The following is a 21,594-nucleotide window of genomic DNA, read 5'->3' as shown; positions in this document are numbered from 1 at the left end:
GGAGAGCCTTCCCTGCAGCATTCACTGCCCACAGCTGCTCCTCTTTTCAAGTTACATGCACTCATTAGAGGTCTTCTTCTGAAACGGGGCTTTTAATTTATCTGAAACAAAGCAGTGAGTGCTTGGGAAATAGGTTAATTCCTTTCTATTTGCTCTGGATTCGAGATGTCAAGATTATTGGGCTCTATTTGCTAGTTCAGCTCGGAGCGTTCCTGCAGTGTTTTCATCTCTGAGATTTCCTTTCATCAGCAGGTATTGCTGGAGCCCGCGATGACTTTCTGCTTTTGGGCAAAAATTAAATAGAAATTTGTAAGGTGATTGCATTACTATTTAAGAAGTGCTGGAAAAACGAATCAATGTTGCTGTGATCTCACCTGCCTCGAGACTGCAGGCAAATAACGCCTCGCTGGCGTAGTTAAATTTCCCAAAGCAAGCCTGGATGATACCCTGAGCTCCCATGTATTGTTATTAAGCTTCTCTGAAATGATTTTCAAAGGACAAAAACCTCGGCCTGCTGTGGAGCTTAATGCAGCCAAGCTCTCACCTATAGACTTCAAGAACGTGCTGCAACCCCTTTGCTAAACCATCTGCCCTGCTGTTACCAAGTTTTACCCAATATTCAAATGAAACTTATTCCTTTTCAACTTTTGCCAAGCCGAGGTTATTAAGAAAGAGATACAAATTAAAAGGATTAAAAATGCAGCTCTAATTAAACACATATGAGCAGTTAAGAGTCAGCTCGAGTCAGCTGGTTATCTGCGCACAGAAGTATCACACACAGCTTAAAGCAGCCATGGACTCCATTAAGCTGAAGGCACCACCAAATGCTGTAATAACAGCTGTGTGCTTCTCTACAGCTTTTCCTATATAGCACAGTGCTGCTGCTGCCATCCCCCGAGCCGTGGTGACGGTGTGGGGCAGCACAGCCCCATAGAGCCCTCCAGAACACAAAGTGTGACAGGAATGCATTGAGCCACTGCGCCTTCCTGTGACAGAAGTGAGTCAGAATCTCCTCATGTTTCTGAACAAGCCTGGAAGAGCCATGATCACAAGCAGCGTGTGGGATCACAGCTGGGTATTTTAAGGGATTAGAGGGGGATTAGGGCGTTTGTAAATTCCTCACCAACCTTTTGCAGAGACAGGATGGAATAGTTTTGTTTTGTTTTGTTTTTTTTCCAAGAATTCACAAGCAGGAACTGTCTGCTAAAAGCCTTTATTCCCCTCTGAGTTGTGCTGGGTGTGGATCGCTTTGTGATTCTTCGTTAAAAGGCGGCATAGCTCAGCTCATCAATCCGGGCTGCACATAAACCCTCCTCTGTACAATTTCTAATGTGTTTCAAGGGCTTTATGCTCCTCACCAGGGAAAGCTTCCTGGCGACGGAGCAAAACAGGTCCTTTCATTGCCCTGCTGGTGCTGCTGCTCTAACACACCCACCCGGGGGAAGGGTATCACCTGGGGGAAAAAGGAGTGAATTCCGGTCCTCGAGGAGTGTTCAAGAAAAGTCACTCATGTTCCAGTATTTCTGGAGCACACATCATGACTGGCTTCAGAAATCACAGTGAAGAACCAAGGCTCGGCAGACAGGCTAACAGGACTTACCTGCTTGTTGTGGGAATGGGAGATGAAGCTGGACAGGACAGGAGAGGAGCAGCCCGCCTCGCGCCTGCACCCAGGTGCACCCACCTGACAGAACATTTGGATACAGTGCATGTTAAACAGCACTGCTCAGAGCATCCCTCGGGCAAAGACAAATAGGAAACACTATGTAAAAAAACCCACTTTGCTTGAATGGGTCCATTTTTCAATATTTATCTGGCTACCAGTTGAACTTTGTAGGGAGAATTGTCCCACGGGTAGGGAGCTGCTGCAGCACCCGGTGCCAACCTGCTTGCTTTGTGACGAAGGTGAGACTTCCTCTGCACTCATCTCTCTTTCTTTGTCCAAGATCATCAACTGGTTTGTGAGCACAGATCCAGTTCAGGATGCTGCAGGTGGTGCTCGAGGCCGAAGCTGATGCTGCAGGATCTGGGGGTGTCATCCTCTCCTTATGGTGCTGGGAGGGCTGTTCTCATCCGCCTGCAGCCCTGCCAGGGATGGGCAGCCAAAGGCTGTGGGCAGCAGTCTGCGGTTAATGATTTCTCCTAGAAGAAGGGACATTCAAAGCTCTGAGCCTAACAATTCCCTCTCTACGTATCTCATCGCCCTTTCTTTAGCCAAAAGCATGAAAATTACTTTGGGTAATGTGAACTTAAAACACCCGCGACTCGTTAACAGCCTGTGTATGACCACTTACTGCACTGTGACTTATGGGATTGCCTGGAAAAACTCGAAGAAACGTATCTGGAGGAGGCAGGGAGTGGCCCTGGGTCAGCAGCTGTAGTGTTGGGCCTCCAGGCTGCTGGGGCTGTGACTCAGTGGCAGTAAAAGTGGCAGTGCCACCACGCAGCCCAGGAGCCCCATGGGGCAGGCAGCTTCTTCACTCCATTCTGGCTCTTTGTTCGTTTTTAAAGTACATTCGGAGTCGTGTTTATTTGCCAAACTCCACGTGGATAAGTAGGGCACAGCGATGTTCATTTTTGCTCCTGTTTGTCCTCTGGACGTGGCCTGTGAGCTGCAGCCCAGGGCCGGCATAGGGAGGATATCGGGCTGCAGCCGGGGGCAGCCGTCACCCCTTGGGAAATAGAGCAACTCATCTGCGTTTAATTAACCCGGGGAAGGCTTGGAGTGACACAACCACCTGTTGTGAGAGCAGGGCAAGCGAATGGGAGAAGGGTCCCAGATTTAAGAGTCCTCCCTTCAGAAGCAGGGAGCAGTGGCTGCATACGAGCCCGGCAGCAGCCCAGCTCATTGCTAACCCGCAATTACGTGTGTCTACGTTTTTGCCGTGTAACAGAAAATATATAATCCTGAACATGTAGTGGACTGCTTCTTCGTGATAGCAGCGACGAATTGGGAAACGGAAGCCAGTGGGGGTGGGGGGTGATCTCCAAAGGTGCGACGTTGGCTCTTTTCGGGCTGCTCCTCTCCGCCGCGTTTTAATAAATCCTGGGTGACTGAAACTGACCTTGAGGTCAGGAGCCTCCGATTAACAGCCAGGAAATGCCCTTCCCATTGGTCATTATTGCCTAATTAACAACTTGAAATATTTCACAATAAATCTCAACGACACAAGATGGCCATTGCGAGGGCGGGGGCTGCAGAGCACTTGGCGACATTTGCATTTAAAAGCCCCCAGTGAGATGCAGAGCGCCGCTGCGTGCCTCAGCTCTTGCTCACGTCTCCATCCCCGTCTGGGCTCCAGACTCCCCGGCCCTCAGAAGGGTTTGGCGGAGACAATGGCGAGAAATGGCCGGCTGTAAGGCCAGGTATTAGCGGCCATCGCCCCGACGTCGGAAAAGGCTTATGAAAGAAAGCCGGGAATGGCAAAGCAGGCTCGGGTCGGCCCATTCCCCGCCTCAGACAGTGAATCCTTGCCTCGAATCCACACCTGGGCTGGGTGAGCGCTCTGGGTGGCCCTGCGGCAGATGGAGCGATTCCTGCTCTCTGGATCGCCTTCAGCCACCAGCCAGCGCAGTGCCAGCTGCAGGGTCCCTAAATATCACACTGAGCTTTCGCGGGAGGTGCTCGCAGCCCACGGGGTTGGTGGCACGGTGAGACGTCCGCTGGAAGAGCAGCAGCCCCACTGATCTGAGTGGCAGAGGGTACTGTAAGCAACCCAGCCTTTGGGGGGGATGATGATGTGAGTCGATGTTCCCTCATGTTAAGCTGCCAGACTGAATGGGTCAAACCAAACGCAAATGCAGCTGAAAGAGCATTTGCTGCTGTAACTAACGCTGAAATGCATACAGATGCAAGACAGGTGGATACCATTTTACTGCAGTTTGTGATTTCATTTTGTTCTGGTGCATACTCGGGCAGCAGTCAATGTTTCCTTTGGTTTCCTTTGGATAACCAGTGCACTTTTATTTGTATTGACCACTCATCTGCAACGAGGGCAAAAATCAGAGAAACAAAAGCAGCCTGTGACTGTGGCATGGCTATGGGCAGGAAGAGCAGTGCAAAGCCACTGAAGTTTTTCTGCTGAGAGCATCATTTCAAAAGGGCACAGAGCGATGGGTGAGGAGTGGATCTTGGGCATCCTGCACCCCCTGCTCTGCCCTGTCCATCCCTGTGCTCTGCCCTGAACAAAAACTCCTGGGTATTCCTGGGTCATGTTTGCTTTTTGCACAGACTAGTTTCCCAGCTAGTGCTTTTTGAAACAGGTTTGGAATTAAGATTTCCATATTTATGTTCCTATTAACATAGATATATTATAAAACCTAATGAGCTTATGTAACAAATTGCTACATTACCTTGTTAACAATTCAAGAGAGGATCTGTACTTAGGTAGATAAGAATGGCATTTGCAATGGCACCAGCTCCAGTAAAATTACAAGGAGCATCAATTGCATGCTTCAGGTTGGAGACTGGAGCCAGGAGGTCTCCGGCAAGGCCCGATCCTGCCGACTGGTGTGTGTGTGCTGTGTGCCACACCAGAGCTTCAGCGGGGCCATGCAGCCTGCACCTCAGCATCGCCATGCTGGGGCCGTGCAGCCCGCAGCCCATGGCCAGGCCTTGCTGTCAGGTGGATGATGCTGATGGATCCAAGGTGAGGCGGTGGTGGCAGACCCAGCATCACCTCTGTGCCATCACAGACTTCCTGTGTTGAGCAAGACCCTTTGGGCATGTCTGCAGAGAGCAGAGCTTTCTCTGTTCCTTCTCTGAGCTGGATGGATGTGTCAGAGGGCTTGGGAAGCTGCCAGCCATTGCTCTGCCGGAGCCGGTCAGCCTGCTCCAGTTGGGAATCGGTGTTTTGGGCACTGCGAGGGCTCCTGGAGCTCCCAGATCCCATCTGGCCAGCTCGGGGCAGGGGCAGGGTGAGCTGGAGGTGTTCATAGCTTGTAGATATGCTTTACATTTCCGTGTTTCCTGCTGCCTGGCTATAAACAAGGAAATACTGCATCCCCAAACTTTGGGGACAGGAGCACATCATGCTGCTTGCATGCATGGCTAGTGCAGATCTAGCAAAGGCCACAGAGCATGGCTGATGTTCAGAGCCTGCACCAGGACACTTGTGTTCTCTGCCTGCTGCAGACATCCCCACTGCTGACCAGGTATATGGGGGCAATACATGCTCCAAAGAAGATGGGAATGGCTTTTAGGAAGGGAGGGCTCAGAGTCTGAAGTGACTCCTCAGCCCCTTCCTCCCCCAGTCAGCACAAGCAGTTTGGTACAGACAACGTCCTGCACTGCTGCTCTTCTGCCTGGTCTGCAGGCAGCTGTGCAGCAGCGGGGAACTCATCGCTCCCTGCCATGCTCTGCAAGGACTCCCTGTCACCATTTACATGCCACCATAGCAGGGCCAGGTTTGGGTTCCAGAAGGCACTGCAGGGCTGGCCGTGTTTTGCTGGCCACCATAGTGGCTCTGCTGGCATTATGGGCTGGCTGGGAAAGGGCAGATGACACCTGCCCTGCCAGAACGACACTGTCTTGGAAACCTAGGAGCAAACTTGAACTGGTGCAGAGATCTGCGCTGCTCGTGATATTGCTCTGAGCTGCTCTTAACCACACTACAATAGATTTACAGTCTGGCTGAAACACAAGCAAGGATTCCTTTGGCAAAACTGTGCTGGGATAAGCTATGCTGACAGAAGAGCACTTAGCTGGTGTATTCTGTGTTTACACAAGAGGAGTGCTTTATCGGTCTAGCTATACTGGCAAATCTCCCCTCAGGCTAACTTGTATTCTCTCTGCAGCTCTGCTGTGGAGCTGCACGGGCAGAGTCCCCGAGGAGGGTGGGTTGCTGGGGGGCTGTGGGATCCTGGCGGTGCCTGGCGGGCACTTTGCCAGCCCTGACACACGGGCTGCAGCCCAGCCAGCCCAGCACCCCTCGTTCAGACATGACATGCTGCAGGGGAAGCCATCATTTGCGTGGGTGCAGCTTGACGTGGTTGGAGCCCATGTCTGCCACTGGATTTGCATCCATTCAGCTGAGCTGGTTTTGCTTTCCAGCCATGATTGTTTTCAATTCTAATGCAGCTGAGCACAAGGAAGTGGCGGCCCTGCTCTTCTCTCAGCATTGGAGGAATGCTTTGCAGGGCGACCTGCAGTGCCGCAGCGATGCGACCTGCGACTGCAAGAACTCTTCCCAAACGTCAAAGTTTGCTCCCATTCCTCGGCAGGCTCTTGCCCCACAGCTCCCCAGAGCAAAATTCCCGGTGCCCAGAGGGAGGGAGGGAGCAGCTCTCCTCACATCCCTTCCTCACCTTCCTGTGGCTGCAGTCCAAGGCTGTGCTCCTTGGGGCTGTTATCTCAGTGCTGGACCACCACGTCATCCCACAGGACAGATTTGATCTGGACAGGCGTGGGCCCAGGGCTGCCTTCCTGCTGTGTCAGTCAATGCACGTGCTTATGGGCAGCTTTGGTGCTGCTGCTTTTCTAAGTTGGCTTTGGTGACAGTGTGACGGACCACATCTGAATGCAGTGATGTGGGCAAAAGGCATCTCATGCGGCATAAAGCTGCTGGTACCAAGTTAACATCAGCCTCTTTTTTTAATTGTACTGGTAGAGCAAATGTGTACTGTCTCAGTGCTTTCCAGTGACAGATTTTTGTACTAGTGGTAAAAGATTTCAAGCTGGTTGAACTATTGCTCAGAGGCATCTGGATACTGGTTCCTAAATCATTTGGGACAGGAACATGCAGCTCTTCCCTGAGACAGTTATGGCGCAGATTGGAAATCCAGCAAACACTTTTCTTACAGCGTTTAAGCTTCTGAGGACTGATCTGTGCCGGGCACTTTTCTCTGCTCCAGCAAGCAGAAATTGAGAACAGACAGAGAGAGCTGGGAATCAGGCATGAGAGCCACAGCTGCCTGACCACAGTGCTGCTCCTGTGCATAACTGTAATGACAGCAGGCACAGGAAGTCTTGGAGAGTGACTGCAGGTAGAGGGGAAAAGGGATGGCAGAAAAAAAATTGCATTTCCAAATGTCCAAAGATGCCTGAAATGCAGCCTGAATTCAGACTTGAACAGAAGAATCTGCATAGTATTGGCTCCATTTTATTACTGAATAGTGAAGGGTTTTAATGCAAATGCAGTCATTCAGGCATCCCAAGTCTGTGTCCTTCTGTAATCATACCTGTATTCAGTTAGGGGAACACACTGAAGTGGTCTGAAGTGATGTGAATTCTTACACCTGGGAGTTATCTCCCTTGTGCCTCTGTAGCAATAGTGCTGCATGAAGTTTTGCAAATCATTTTGCATAGAAAAAAAATAAAGTTATTAAGAAAAAAAAAAAAAAGAAACAAATCATGCCCTGCATAGGTTTCCTGCAGTGACTGTAATGTCATCAGAGCCCAGATGCACAGAGTCTGTGCAGATACACCATCACATCAGGTCCTTGGGAATGCAGCTTGGAGTGGGCTTGGAAGATTTGGAGCTCATTTGCTGGCAGCCCCTCACTGCTGCATTATTGGCGTGACTATTAATGATGGAGTGCAATAGGGGAAAGGTTTTTACCAGCAGATCAATGCTTTCTGCCCAGAGCTCTGCTCCTCTCACCACGTGGCAGTGCTGCAGCTCACCCAGCCCTGCCAGCACACCACCAAGGGGGAAACGTGGTGCCAGCAAAACCTCTGCATTTCCAATACACTGCAATTAAGAAAACACCTGTGGTAATCTCTGAGCAGGGATGAGTAATAGAAAAGAGAGGTAAAAAACTCAGTCGTAAAAAAAAGTGAAAGACTCTGGGGGGTTTGTATTTGTCTCTAAATGATTTTTGTGTTGCTTTTCTCCTGTATGGGATATCAGATATGTGTGTGAAATCAGAGCATGCGAGTTCAGATTTCCTCTGCCCCAGTGCTGGGTGGAAGACTCAGAGGAAGACTATGGAGAGGGATTGCAGGTTTTCAAGAATCTGGACTACAGAAGTAAAAGAGAAAGCAAATTTGTTTTCTTCTTTAAATTGCCCACAGGGAAAATCTTCAGCTTCAGCACACGTGACCCAATTTCTCCACATGGAGGTCATTCTTCTGATTTCATCATCCCTTTGGGATGACTGAAGAGAGACAGGTAAGTAGAAAAAAGGTGAATAGCTCTGTAAATTCCATTTGTACCATACAGGTACTGCCTGCATCTCTTCTAAACTCCCTTGGTATGTGTTTTGAAGCATCTTTGAAAGTAGAAGTTTAATAATCTATCTATCTGGATTTCTAACCTCACGTGCGTATACATACATACATGGAGAAGTGGGTATTTGGTGAATGCCCTGAAGGAGCACAGCCTGCAGGATCCCCAGGGCTGGAGACAAAGCGCTTATATCCCATGCCCACTGTCAGAGGAGGGACTGTCCCCAAACCATCCCCACGCCGCCTCAGCTGTTGCCTTCTGAAAGCATGGTGCATCATTTAAGGCATCAGACTGTCTGCATATGCCCTGAAAGCAGAGGAAAGGATAAGGAGAGCACCTAGTGCCATGTTTTACAGTGTAAGTACAGCGCAGTGACGGTGCCTGCTCCTTTTTCTGAAAGGGCAAAAGGAATGGAAGGTTCACATTTTCACACTGAAGGATTTGTATTAGCTGCAGCCTGAACTGTGCTGAGCAATGGTTTTTCAGCTCATTTCTATGCCTGCATTTGAAATATTTGCTTTTCTGCTGTTTTGGCCTATGGGATTCCTTCTTTTTGTGGCACTGGTGCTTTTATTCCTATTGTAGTATAGGCAATTAGCTGTAGGAATGCATGATCCATCAAGGCTTTATTTTTTAAAGTATGAATTACATATGTCATGCCAAAAGCTGTTTCTCTTTTTGCTTTCAGAAAGGAGCTAGATGTATGTATTCCGATTTCTCATTTAGCACTGTGGTGGTTTGAACTTCACTTTTTTGATGTGGAGCCTTCCTGCAGTACTGACACAACCTCTGCTTCCTTTGGAGCAGCTCAGAGCACCAAAGCTGATGCCATTGCTGCTCCTGCTGGACATAAAACAGAGGGAATAAAAAGGAAAAACGAGATCATCTCTCCAGCATGGACAGACACAGGCAAAATGTCACAGCCCTGAGGAGGCATCTCAGCATCATGGGGTAGCCATGCAGGAGTCTTGGGGTGCATAACCCCTTTCTCCCTTATTCCCACCTGTCGGAGCCCAGCACAGCAAAGGTTGCTTTCATTGAAAGGATGAGATGGAAGTAAACGCAGCTGCATTCATGGTCATCGCCTGCCTCCGGGGCGCGGCCAGGCTGAGAGCTGGGCTCTTGCTCGCCCATCTCCTGCCGTGCACAAAACTTTGTGCGTGCAGCTCCGTGCAGGAGCCCCGTGCAGCCGTGCCTCGCTGCTAAGCCTCTGCCACGTGCCATGCCACATCTAACCTAGGGCCCCGAAGTGCCGGGTGTCAAAGTCTGTCACTTCTGCCCATGCATTGCTAAGCACAGCCTCCTGGCGGGCAGCACGCTATGGCCGGGGGACTGCTCCTCTGGGAGGGAGCGGGGAGGAAGCAGAGCTGACTTCGCGTTTATTAAGGAAATTAATAGGTTGGGAAAAAAGCAGCTGCGATGTGGGCACGCTTTCCCCTCGCCTCCTGCATTAGTGAGGGCTGGCAGAGAGGCAGGCAAAGGGCACCGACCGCACGTTCCCAGCCCACAGCTCTGCGCTGGGAGCAAAGGATGCTCGCAGTTCCCTGTCCCGCCGCACCTCCGGCACCGCTGTGGTTCTGATGGCCGGGGGTAAAACCCGCTGCCACCTCGCGGGGTGCGGGAGGGATCCCGGAGCGCCGCTGGGGCCGAAGCCAAACCTCCCGGGCCGCCGTGCGCATAGAGAAACTCCCGCCGGTCAGGGATGCTCCCAGTGCCGGCAGCCACGGGGAAATCCCCCCCCTACGCCACCAGGGCGGGCGTTTTTGTTTAGTTGGTATTTCGGGGGGGGGGCTGCGCAGGCGCGCTGCTCTGCACCCAGGTGCCCGTGATTCCTTCCCCCTGTAGCTCTGCAGGACGGGACCGAGAGGCAACGATGTGCCCTGAGCTTAGCCGGACCCCCGCCCAAGGAAGCCCCCCGTAGAGCCCGGCCGGGCTGAAGTTCTGCTCTCCCAGCGCTCCCCACACGCGGCGTGGAGTCACACGGAACGGCTCCGGGGTCGCGGAACTCTTTATGCTGCTCTGCAGGAGCCGAAGCGAAAAGCCGGGCAGGTTTCTGCGGCGTTAAGGACAGAGATACGTGCGCGTTTAAATAATTTTTTGAGTAAGAAGTATGTAACCAATTAGCATCCCCACGCTCTCCTGTAATTGCTGCCAAATAGGAAAACTACCGAGTGGGACAGCGGGCTCTGCTCTGCTCCCCGAGAGCGCGCACACCTGGGGGTGCTTTACGGCCCCTCGGGAAGATGCAGCCTCGTAAAAAGAGAGCGGTGCGGAGGAGCCGAGCCTGCAAGCAGCCGGCAGCCCGTCCTCCTTGCAAATAGGCGACGTCCGCAAATAAAGGCACTGGTTTGTTTTTTTGTTGTTGTTGTTTTTTTTTCCCCCTTTTAATAAGTCAGGAAAGCTGCCACCTGCCAGCAGTCGCCTCACCTCCCAGCTGCTCCATCGCCTCCCGCCCAGCCCGCTTCTCTCCGGGTTAGGTGTGAACGTAGGGGGGGCTGCAGAAAGCCGCACTTCGCAGCGTTCCCTTCCCCCCTCCCAACCCTCGGAAGAGGCCCGAGGTGCCCCGAGCAGCCCTCGATAGCAGCACCGGGGCCGGGCCGGGCTCGGCAACGCCGCTGGGGGGGTCCGGGGATCCCTGCGGGGAGGGGTGGCTCGAGGGCTGCGCTCCACACCCCGTGCTCAGCCTCCTCTGCTCTCTTGGTTGGTTTTCTAGGAAGCCAAGGCGTCCTTTTGTTTTGGTAATTTCTTCTAAATCCCTCTTTCACGTCTCTACTTATCTATATTCTATATATAGGCATACGTAATCAAATAGTGAGCCGAATTCGTCTGCGTTCTTTGGTCCGCTGAAGTAAACAAAACGAAGGTGTTCAGATCTTGAAAACCAAAAAAAGAGAAAAACTGCGTCGTCCCTCGGTGTGACGTTTGTGAGCAGAAGGGAAACTGCGGTAAAAACGCCCACGTTGCTGCACCGCAGGATGCCTTCGGGAGGAAGGAGGGCGATCTTCCCAAACCTGGGGATCTCGACGGTTCCCCTCCTCGTTTCTCTTTAAATCCATCTTGTCCCTTTAATACAAATGAACTTTAAGCTCCCCCTGTCTTTTATTATTTAGATTCCTAGTCTTAATGACGCCAGGAGCCGCGCGAGCACACTCGCTAATAATCGTCGTGAACTGCATTTCAAAGAAACATCCCTGGAAGAAAAACACCGTCGTTAAAAAAAATAAATAGAGACTCCACCAAAAATGATAATGCGGAGTCGCTGCTGCTGCTGGGCTCAGCGCAACGCTGCAAATCAGCACCTGCGTGCCAGGTCGGGCTGATAACACCGCCAATGGTTACCTGCAGCAGCCCCGTCCGCCTCGGATTTATTTTTTGGATCGTTCATTTAATCAGGGAGAGGTGCTGAGGGTGTTTAGTTTTAACTGTTATTGGCGGTGGTTGGTTTTTTTTATTATTATTATTATTTCTTCCCCGGTCTTCAGGAAAAAAAAGTGGTGGAGGTTCGGTCAGGTCGGGATCTCGGCGTGGTTCCGCCCGCAGCCTTTCGGAGCAGCTGCCGGGCACGAGAGCTTCGCACTGACCGGGCTCGGCTTTGTCCCGACCACAGCAAACCCGCAGCCGCCGGTCTCGCGTAAACGAGCGGTGATCCGGACCTTCCAACACTGCGAGATGTCGCTGCTTTTGAGCACGACGTTCATTTTGTCCGAGGCGCAGCGCCGCAGGGATGGGGGGGCAGCGCTCTGTGCCGTCGGATGGAAGCGCGCTGCGTGAAAGCCGCGGCACCGCCCGCACCGCCGCGCATCGGGGACGCTCCATCAGCGCTGTTTTACCTAGGAGGGATTGAACCCGGCTGCAATAACCTTGTCGGATAATTAAGCAAATTATACCTTAACCATCGGTAGGTTACAAGTTGTAATCAGTAATTCAAACTCCTGACAATTATGCAAATCGCACTCGGGCTGCGCTCGGACTTTTTCTCGCTTTCGCGGCGAGGGCTTTGCCGGCGTTCCGAGCAACAGCCGCCGGAGCCGCGTGGGTTGGGAGTCCGGGCGCAGTTCCACGCGGGGGGCGGCCGAATAAACAACACGCCTCCCACCAAGAATAAACCACAGCCACGGAGAAGGAACGCGGCACTTCAGGGGCTGCCCTCCTCGCAGCGCTCCCGCAGGCGGTGCCCACGCGTGACCCCTTCCCGCGGGCCGGGGCCGCTCCGAAGGTGGGGGGGGTCCGGCTCCGCGCAGCCTCCGCGGGCGCGCAAGGAGTGGCTTAAGGCCACGCTGCCTCCTGAGTGGCTGCCGGCCGCGGCTCCCGAGCCATCCCTGGGGAGGAGTTATGATAATCCTATTGCCATTAAGGGCGTCTGGGCAGGGAAAAAACCCGAGTGACCATTAGCGCGGGGGTTTAGTCCGCCAGCAGCCTTCATGCCAGCCAACTGAGCTCCGTCCGGGGGGCAGCTCCTCTTCCCCAGCGCCGACGTGGATTTACCGCCCGTGGGGGGGGGCTGAGCTCTCGTTTGCTTTCGTACCGCACACCTGGGTTGGACGCTGGACGCCATGTTGTGGAAACTGGCAGATAACGTCAAGTACGAAGAGGACTGCGAGGTGAGAGGCGTAGGGAGGGGGCGGCGGGGGTCGGGCTGGCGGTGCGGGGCAGCGCCGCGTTGTGCGGCCGCGGGGCTCTGCCCGCTCGGTGGCGGCTGTACGCGTCCCTCCGCCACACGGAGTCCCTCCGTTCCCCGAGCCCTCTCCTTTTGCTTTTTAATTCGTTTAGGATTTCTGATTTTTTTTTCTCCACCAAAACTTCTGGACGTTAAAATAAAAAAAGATGTCCCCAGTTGTAAGGAGCTGGAGGCAGCCCTTTACGGCACGGGGTTTTGCCCCGTATAGTGAGTCAGTAAAAGTGGGGAGGACGGAGCATGCAGCCCCGACCACCGCAACTGTCGGACCGCTCCGGGGGAACGGCCGTAAGGAAAGCCACACTACTCCCTTCCCGCAGCCTCGCGGGGCGATTCCGGGCTGCGGTCTCACTCTGCCCTGTTCTGCCGGTCATCGTCTGCCTGCCCGGTTGCTGCAGATTAGCTGTAGCCCTCGCTTCACGCTCCATTGGGACCCTATTCACCTCCTATTAACCAGCGCTGTTATTTTAACGACCGTGAAGCCTGAAACTGCTAAATCTCGGGATCAACTTCATGTAGACGTTTAGGCTTTGACTGCTGAGATTTTGAAGGGGAGGTTGGGGGGGGGAAAGGGCGTCCAGTTCCGACCGCGCGCTGCGAAGCCGTCGGGGAGCGCCGTGCGGTGCTGGGAATGGAGCCCTTCCGCGGGGCGCGGAGCCGCCTCTGCTGCGGGTCTGGGTGGAAGCTGGCCGGTGTCTTTTTTTTTTTTTCTTTTTAATGGTTGTTCTAAGATGTTGATAGGTTCTTGGAAGTGTAGGGGTTACTGCGGTGTATTTGTGATGAAACTGGGTGGGAGTTGGTTCTTAATCTCTTCCCTGCAAGTTGGGCTGATTTCCTACGAAATGCCCGAAAATAGAGAAGAGTGGCTTTTGCCTCCTCCCTCCTCACCCCCCGCTTCTTCCCAAATCGTTCCCTGTTGTCGTCTTTCGAGCGCCCTGCGCCTGCTGCCAGCGGCCCGGCAACCCCTGACCGCCGCCTCCCTTCTCCTCCCTCCCCCTTCCGTGTGATTTCCAGGACCGCCACGATGGGACCAGCAACGGGAACCCGCGCCTCCCGCACCTTTCGGCGGTCAGCCAGCATCTGTACAGCCCGGCCCCGCCGCTCTCCCACTCCGGAGCCTCCGACTTCCAGCCTCCTTACTTCCCCCCCCCTTACCAGCCGCTGCCTTACTCCCAATCCAGCGACCCCTACTCGCACCTCGGGGACCCGTTCTCCATCAACCCGCTGCACCAGCCGCCGCCGCCGCCCCCCAGCCAGCAGCAGAGCGCTTGGCCCAACCGCCAGAGCCAGGAGCCCGCCGGCCTCCCCCCACATGGCCGGCCCGGCCTCGTCCCGCACCTCTCGGCGCTGGAGAGCGGCTCGGCCGGCGGCCGTCGGGAAACGTTCCGGCGCTCCGACCTCTTGTTGCCCCACGGGCACGGCCTGGATGCCTCGGCGCTGGCCGACAACCTGGGGCTCCACGACATGGCACATCAGATAGAGGATGTACAGGTAACCACCCCTCACCCGCAGCCTGCGGATGCCCGAACGCTCAGCCCAACTTCACCACCCCACCCTCCCACTGAAAGTCGCTTTTTCTCTCCTCTCTACCCCGAATGGGGCGGGGTGGGCTTCGCGGCCCCCTCAATTCATCCCTCCTCACGTCTCGAGATGCAAAACTTTCTCCCGTTTGTCTTTGCAGAATGTGGAAGACCAACACTTACTAATGCACGACCAGACGGTCATTAGAAAAGGTGAGTAGGGCGGCATGCCGCTCGCTTTCCCTTCTCAGTGCTCACGTTGGGTGACGCAGCGGCGCACGGATGCCCCATCATCTCCTAAAGCGGAGTTGGGGGTGGTTCTGTGTGCGTTGTGTTCCGCGCTGCCTCCGGAGTGGAGGTGGCGATAGGGGCAGCTCGTCCCCTCCTGTCGGTGGTCGTGCCTCGGCTGTGCCCCCCCCCCGTGTGCGCGGCGGGGTGAGCGTGGTGCTGGTCGGTGCGGGGCTGCCGTAGTCCTGCAGCTGTTACCAGGGAGTTCAGTGTGGTGGCGGCCGTCTTTTCTTTCCTTTTTCTTTTAATCCCCTCGTTTCCCTTACTTGCCATCAGCTCGGTGCCGTGAGCCTGCTTAGGTTTACCTTAATCGAAACGGTTTTGCAGCCGGGGAGTGAGAGCAGCAGTGACTCAGGGCAGGAGTTTGGTGTAGGGCTTTGGGGAGTTTTGGTTTTTTTTCTCCTCCTCTTGTTTTTAAACAAATTTGTGTTCAAAGAAAAAAATATATATATCGGTGGAGGTTTTCCTTTGAAGACTTCAAACGAACACCAAACTGAGGAAAAGCAGAAGTGTCGGGCAGGGCAGTGATTGCTGCCTTCAACTCATGGGAGAGCGATTTCGCTGTCAGATGGAGCGTGGCCGAATCCTTCCCTTCCCGTCGGGGACTGCGGCCCTTTAACCCATTCGGGGCGGTGGGTCAGTGGGGAGCGCTGATCTGTGCTGCATTTGCCCCGTTCAGCCACGCACAGCCATGTTTTGCTTTCAGTTCTCCTTTGGATTTAATCCCTCCAGTAGTCCCTGCTATTAATTTTGTGGGGTTCAATTCCAGAGGCGTTCTCTCGTGTGTGTCTGGGGTGGAGGATAAGCCTGGTGGAGCCTTTCCCCTGCCCTGGCTGAAGGATGCTGGCAGAGCCTACAGCTAGGTCAGCTTCTCAGAAGAAAGGATTTGCTGACTCGCACACTGCTCCGTAGCTTTTTGGGATAGGACTGAGGGATGTCCTTATGTCCTTTCATTTATTTTTTTTTTAAGCCGTGATCTCTCGGCAGCTCCTCGCACCGGAGCGTGGCAGACCACAGCTCTGTTCAGAGTTCGGTGCAGAACGAAATCGCTCTCCCGCCCTCCCCCTGCACAAAGCAGAGCCGCTCGCCGCTTCTCGCTTTCCTCTCCGGTTCTAAAATACCCGCTGCCCTCCTCCCACAGGTCCCATTTCCTTAACGAAGAACAGCGCTCTGAGCCTCCCCTGCCAGAAGGACGGACTGATCGGAGTGGTCATAAACCCCAACGAAGTGTTCTGCTCCGTGCCGGGGCGGCTGTCCCTGCTCAGCTCCACATCGAAGTACAAAGTGACGGTGGCGGAGGTGCAGAGGCGGCTCTCCCCCCCGGAGTGTCTCAATGCCTCTCTGCTGGGAGGTGTGCTCCGAAGGTACGCTGCAGCCCGGCCAATATTTGTCACTTTTATGACGGTATTATTATTTTCCCCCATGTGCATTATCGTGTGATCGCAGCCAGATGAGGACAATGAGGAGCTCAGCGCCCTTTATCAAACTTCAGCTTTTTAAGAAGCCCAGCAGCGCTGAATCCTAATGGGCTTTGGAAATCTGCTTTGCTCTCGTGCCTCGTATGGGGAGCAGTGCTGCTCACAGCCCTGACAGCAGCGCTCCTTCTCTGTGTAACAGCGGATTTTGTCTCTCAAACTGCTGGTGGAGCTTTCCTGTTCCTGTAACAAACCATCTCCTGTGGAACGATTTTTGGATTAAATCTCATGATCTTGTTTTGCCTTTACAAAGATGCTCTGTATGTCTGGGATTTTGTTTTGTTTTGTTTTTTAACATAATTTGGCTTCTGATTGTTCTACAGCTGCTGGTTTCAGCAGTGCAGTTTGACACACTTTGATTTTTACCTCTGCTGTGTTTCATTCTGGCTGGCTTGTAGCAAACCATTTAAAAGTAGGTCATTGGGAAAGAGAGCCTGCTTTTTATCTTACCCCCAGTAGAACCCTATTGAATGTCAGTAACTGGAATTTCTCATCTTTATTTAAAAAAAAAAAAAAAAAAAAGTCTCTGGAAGATAAATAAGACTTTTTTTTTCTAATTACAGAGCGAAATCCAAAAATGGTGGCAGATCATTAAGGGAAAAGCTGGATAAGATTGGTTTGAACCTTCCAGCTGGTAGAAGGAAAGCTGCAAATGTGACACTATTGACATCTTTGGTGGAAGGTCAGTCCTCAACACGTCTTAAAAATAAACATTCTTTCCCGCATGCACAGCTTTTATCCTCCTAAACAAAGCACGGGAAGGCCAACAAGTCAATGGACTTGTGGGGGGTTGTTTATTTTGATGTGAGTGCAACGGGGGGGCACTGCAGCGACTGCTGTGCTGCCTTGGGCTGTGCTCCCCTCTGCCCCCAGCCCACCCGCCGGCACAGGGCTGTGTGCCCCCACCACAGGGCAGGGTGCTGCAGGGAGATGCCGTTCCTCCCGTGTGTGTGCCAGGCTCTGCAGAACGCCCCGTCTGTCCAGTCTGTGCTCCCTGTTTGGGGTTTTGTCTGAGGGTGTGTGCAGGGAGAGCAAAAGGGATGAAACTGGAGAGATGTAGGGCAGCTGCTCCGGTGCCCGGCCCTCAGCAGCGTCCTCAGAAGCTTTGCTAATAAATGTAGGCGTATAAAGTGAGATTTATAGCTTCTGGCTTCCTGATGGGAAACTGGAGCCCCTTTAATCTGCGGCATGTTATGTGGACCCTCTCAGTCAAGTTGAGTTGAAGGGTGTGTATATATGGATGTGTGTGGCTGTGGGTTGTGTTTGTTGAAAGCAGCTCCTGGTAGTGGCACAACTTAAAGGGAGTGGAAGCAGTAACTGAAACTTGAAGAATGGTCCAGCAGTGCCTTCATTGCTGCACAAACTGGAGTAATACAGCAGCTTCCATTTAAAAACACTTGGAATTTGGATTTGAGAGCTTCTGTATGCATGCACACACACACACAGAGGCATTACGTAGAGCACTCATTGTGCCAATCCATTTTTCTTAAGCCTGATGAAATTAACCTAATGAAAAAAAAAAAAAACAACAGCTGAGTTATTCACCTTCCAAAGGTGGTTATTGTAAAACAGAGCTAGAAATGCATTAAAGGGAAAAATCTATTAAGTTGGTGGAATTTAGTTGTGTGTTTTCTTACATATCAGTGGAAATTAGTTGTAGAACAAATTCCAGTCTTTGCTCTGCAGTGAATCTGCATAGAGACAAAAGCAAAGCTTTTCTTTCCAGTAAGAAGACGAGGGAGTTCTATTTTGTAGCTGTCATCACGTCGGTTTTTCTTTCTTGATGGAAATTTACAAAGAAACACTGATAATTGCTGATCAGAGGATGGTAATGAATAGTATGGTGAAAAAAATAGAAGTGTTGCTTTCCAAACGAGAATAACACTTCCAGAGTTCACCCTGCTTTAATTTTCCCAATCTCCCACCAACAAGTGGGCATTACAGCATCTGTAACGAGCTCTCCCTTCCGCCTGCCGCAGGTGAAGCTGTGCACCTTGCTCGTGACTTTGGCTACGTGTGTGAGACGGAGTTCCCCTCCAAGGCTGTGGCTGAGTACCTGACCCGGCCGCACATGGGCCGCAACGAGATGGCCAACAGGAAGAACATGCTGCTGGCTGCCAAGTGAGTGCGGGGCTGGGGCTGTTTCAGGAAAACGTATCCTAAGGTGTGACAGAACTGAGTGCCTGGGGGCAGGTGTGGCTGGGGAAGCTGGGAGTGGAGGGCCGACCTGCCTGTGTGTGTATGTGCAGCTCCACAGAGCTGCTGGTGGGCACGGGGGTAAGGGCAGCTCAGCCACGGGTCCTGGCTGCTGTCAGCAGTAGCAGTGGGCAGGTGTCCATCACAGGACTCCAGGAATCAGAAGCTGTGGATGGTCTCATTTCACTGTTGGAGCTGAAACCTTCAGTGAAAGGCAGCCTTTAGCAGATGGGAAAAGTCCCTGTTCTGTACTAAATTCTTAGAAGTCTCGAGGAGGGGGAAGGTGAAGGAGAAGCTCTGTTAGAGCTCCTCTGCAGGACACCTGTATCCGAATTACCCTCCTGCTGAGCGGGGCTGTGGCTGGCAGCACCTGTTACTCCCGTTATAAACCAGGGGCTGGAGTGCTTGCTGTCCCCTGCCCGTGCTGAAGTTTAACCAAGCCCTCTGTTCTGGTCTGAGATGTTTTCTGGGTGGGGTTGGTGCAATTTCTTGCTTTTGAAAGCAGCGGTTCCATGCAGAGGATCTGAGAAAATCCTGTTTAACTGATGAGAAGAGTTGCCCTAGTTGTGTGCTCGGGTTAAGCAAGCAAAATCCTGTGCAGAGGTTCCACACTCCACCTGTTCTTGATTTAATCTGGCTTTCCCTGAGAAAGAGACTGCTTTTACAAGACTGTATTTCTTAGAAATAGATTATCTCTTTCCTATAGCTTGAACTTTATGCTTTCTATTGAACGCTAATCCTTTGGCTCCTCAGTATTATTATTGGCATTGCTATTAACACCAGTAACAGTCATCTTTTGGGAGATGTTTGTGATTGAGAAATTCGGATAAAGTGATGATTCTGTGAAGATTGCTCATCTCATGTGAAATCGCATCAAGGGGACAGATTTACAAGCAGCAAACAACATATGTTGGAGCGTTATTAACCATTCATGTTTTGCCAGGCATATGTGTTCGTGTTTGCAGGATCAGGGCCCGGGTCCCTATTAAACAGAGCATATACACATAATATGCATAATAGATTGTATCTCCTGTTCAGCTGCTTCAGTCTTCTTAAATCACTGGGCTGCAGCTGCAGAAGTTCTCATAGAATCTGGCCCTAAACCTGTGCTCTGCCTTAAATCCAGAGCAAAGGCTGCAGAGCCCAGCCAGCAGCGGTGGGGTGGTGTTCTGCAGAGTGGATACGTGTTGGTGTGACACAGATCAAACAGCAGGGCTGGTCAGGAACTGATCCTAAGGAATAAGCTGTAAATTTAGGTTGTGAAGAACACCCCTATCTTGTTGTAATGGGTTTCTGAAACTCCATTCTTACATATGCCAAATAGTTGACAGGGAATTGGTTGCTTTCTTTGCTTGTGCATAAATTTGCACCGTGGTGTAAAGCACGCTCGCTTTGTGTCTTGCAGGCAGATCTGTAAGGAATTCACAGACCTCCTCACTCAGGACAGAACTCCGCTGGGAAACACGAGGCCCAGTCCCATCCTGGACCCTGGCATCCAGGGCTGTTTGACTCATTTTAGCCTGATCACACATGGCTTTGGGAGCGCTGCCATCTGTGCTGCCATGACATCCGTCCAGAACTACCTAAATGAAGCATTAAAAATAGCAGACAAAACATACATGAACACTGGCGACCAGAGCCCCGCAGAAACCAACAAAACCATCGATAAAATGGACAAGCACAGGAAGTAAAGGAGCAAAACCAGACTTTAGACTCTTCCTCCTTAACGCAGACTGGGATCTTCTTGCCGGGGGGAACGTAGCAATTTGGGTACTTTTTTTTCTTCTTTATTAAGAAAGGAGGGAAAAGGAAACGAGAACAACAAAATCATTCAGGATCTTCACTCCTCCTGGATCCGGGAGACAAGTCTTTCCAAAAGCTGCAGTGTCCCTTCTCTGTGGAAGCAGTGACCTGAAGATAAGTACTTGGTACCCGTGTGTTGCCATCCTTTGCTGTAAAAGTGGTGCTATAAGGGTTTCTGTTGGAAATAGACAAAGAGGTGAAATACATAGATTGCTTCCCCACATCTCGGTACCTGGTGGCAACCAGCTTTGTGTGTAGCTCTTAAGAGACAGATTTTACATGGGAGGTTATTTGTTATCAGATAAATTTTCAGGGTTTTATTCTCTCTTAATGCAACAGCAACAGTAAAGCAGTATTAAACAATGCTATATAGATTTATGTACATTAAAAAATTTTTTACAAACACCTGAAAATAGTAAGATTTTTCTCTTTTTTTTTTCTTTTTCCCTTCATTTTCAGATTTCCATGAGAGAGTGCTAAAATCCTGGTGGATAAAGTTATCTGATGGCATTGGCCGTACTCAATTTTATGGAAATGTTCAGGCTTTTAAACACTGCAGTAATGTTGGCTGCAGTGAAAATTATCTCGGTATTTTTTTAATGAGGAACAGTACAAAATGAAAACACGTAGAAAATTCACTTTCTGTGTTTGAGGATATTGCAGCTTTATTCACATATTTATATTGTCTTTTTTTTTTTTTATTAATTGGGGGGGAACTTGGAAAAATAGGCACATACTTTTTTTTTTTTAACTTTTTTTTGCCTCGTAAGGCCAAAAAATAATTTCCAGGGAGGCTTTATGTGTATTAAGGGAAGCAGTGTGTTGAATGTAAATAGTAATTTATGTGTAATTTAATCGGATTTGTAAATAATGGTGAACTTTTTAATACTTTTTTTTTTTATAAATGGGTTTTCAGATTTTAATTTTGGTAAGTATTTCAAAGGTAATGGGTAAGCTAAACATATCTTTAGGTTTATGCACAGGTATGTTATACAGGGTATTTAAGACTTGTTTTTTTTTTTTTTTAATATTGCGATTCTTGCCACTGAAAATGGAATTAATCTGAGGTGTGTGTTCACAAAGCAATAACTTTGTGCATCATCCACCCGACAACTGACTAGACATGCAAAATGAGTGTGTGAGTTTGTGTGTATGTGAATAATGGAGGTTCTGAACTATCTTTACATATTTGTAAATGTTCCCGCTATAATTCTGATGTATATGATAACCATATAATAAAAAATATTCTGGATAGAAGCATGGAATGTTTTGTTAACTGAGCACAGTTTGGTTTTCTTTCTATACTTGGGGAGTGTGGGGCGAGTAGCACTAGAGGACATTATGTATTGAGTCATAATTGCAGCACTTTGTTCAGATTAACAGAACAGAAATACGGAGCTGTTTGCCAGTAAAAGTAATGGTTTCAATTAAACATGCTATGCATCTCCAAGAATCTTTTTTCTTCCCCC

The 21,594-nt window shown here is 51.1% G+C and overlaps 1 protein-coding gene across 1 annotated transcript; it reads left to right on the top strand.

Annotated features, from left to right (window-relative positions):
* Positions 1 to 12,207: 12,207 nt before the first annotated feature.
* On the top strand, positions 12,208 to 21,382 carry TFAP2C (transcription factor AP-2 gamma). Its single transcript, XM_085241703.1, has 7 exons — positions 12,208 to 12,769; positions 13,858 to 14,334; positions 14,525 to 14,576; positions 15,793 to 16,015; positions 16,690 to 16,808; positions 18,106 to 18,247; positions 19,728 to 21,382. The coding sequence occupies exons 1-7, from the start codon at positions 12,722 to 12,724 to the stop codon at positions 20,011 to 20,013; spliced, it is 1,347 nt and encodes a 448-aa protein (XP_085097829.1). The 5' UTR covers positions 12,208 to 12,721; the 3' UTR covers positions 20,014 to 21,382.
* Positions 21,383 to 21,594: the final 212 nt, after the last annotated feature.

Source organism: Meleagris gallopavo, chromosome 22, assembly GCF_905368555.1.
Source record: "Meleagris gallopavo chromosome 22, MGAL_WU_HG_1.1, whole genome shotgun sequence".
In the NCBI taxonomy this organism is placed as follows: Eukaryota; Metazoa; Chordata; class Aves; order Galliformes; family Phasianidae; genus Meleagris; species Meleagris gallopavo.
Note: the sequence above shows the minus strand (reverse complement) of the source record. Positions and strands in the feature narration are given on the sequence as shown.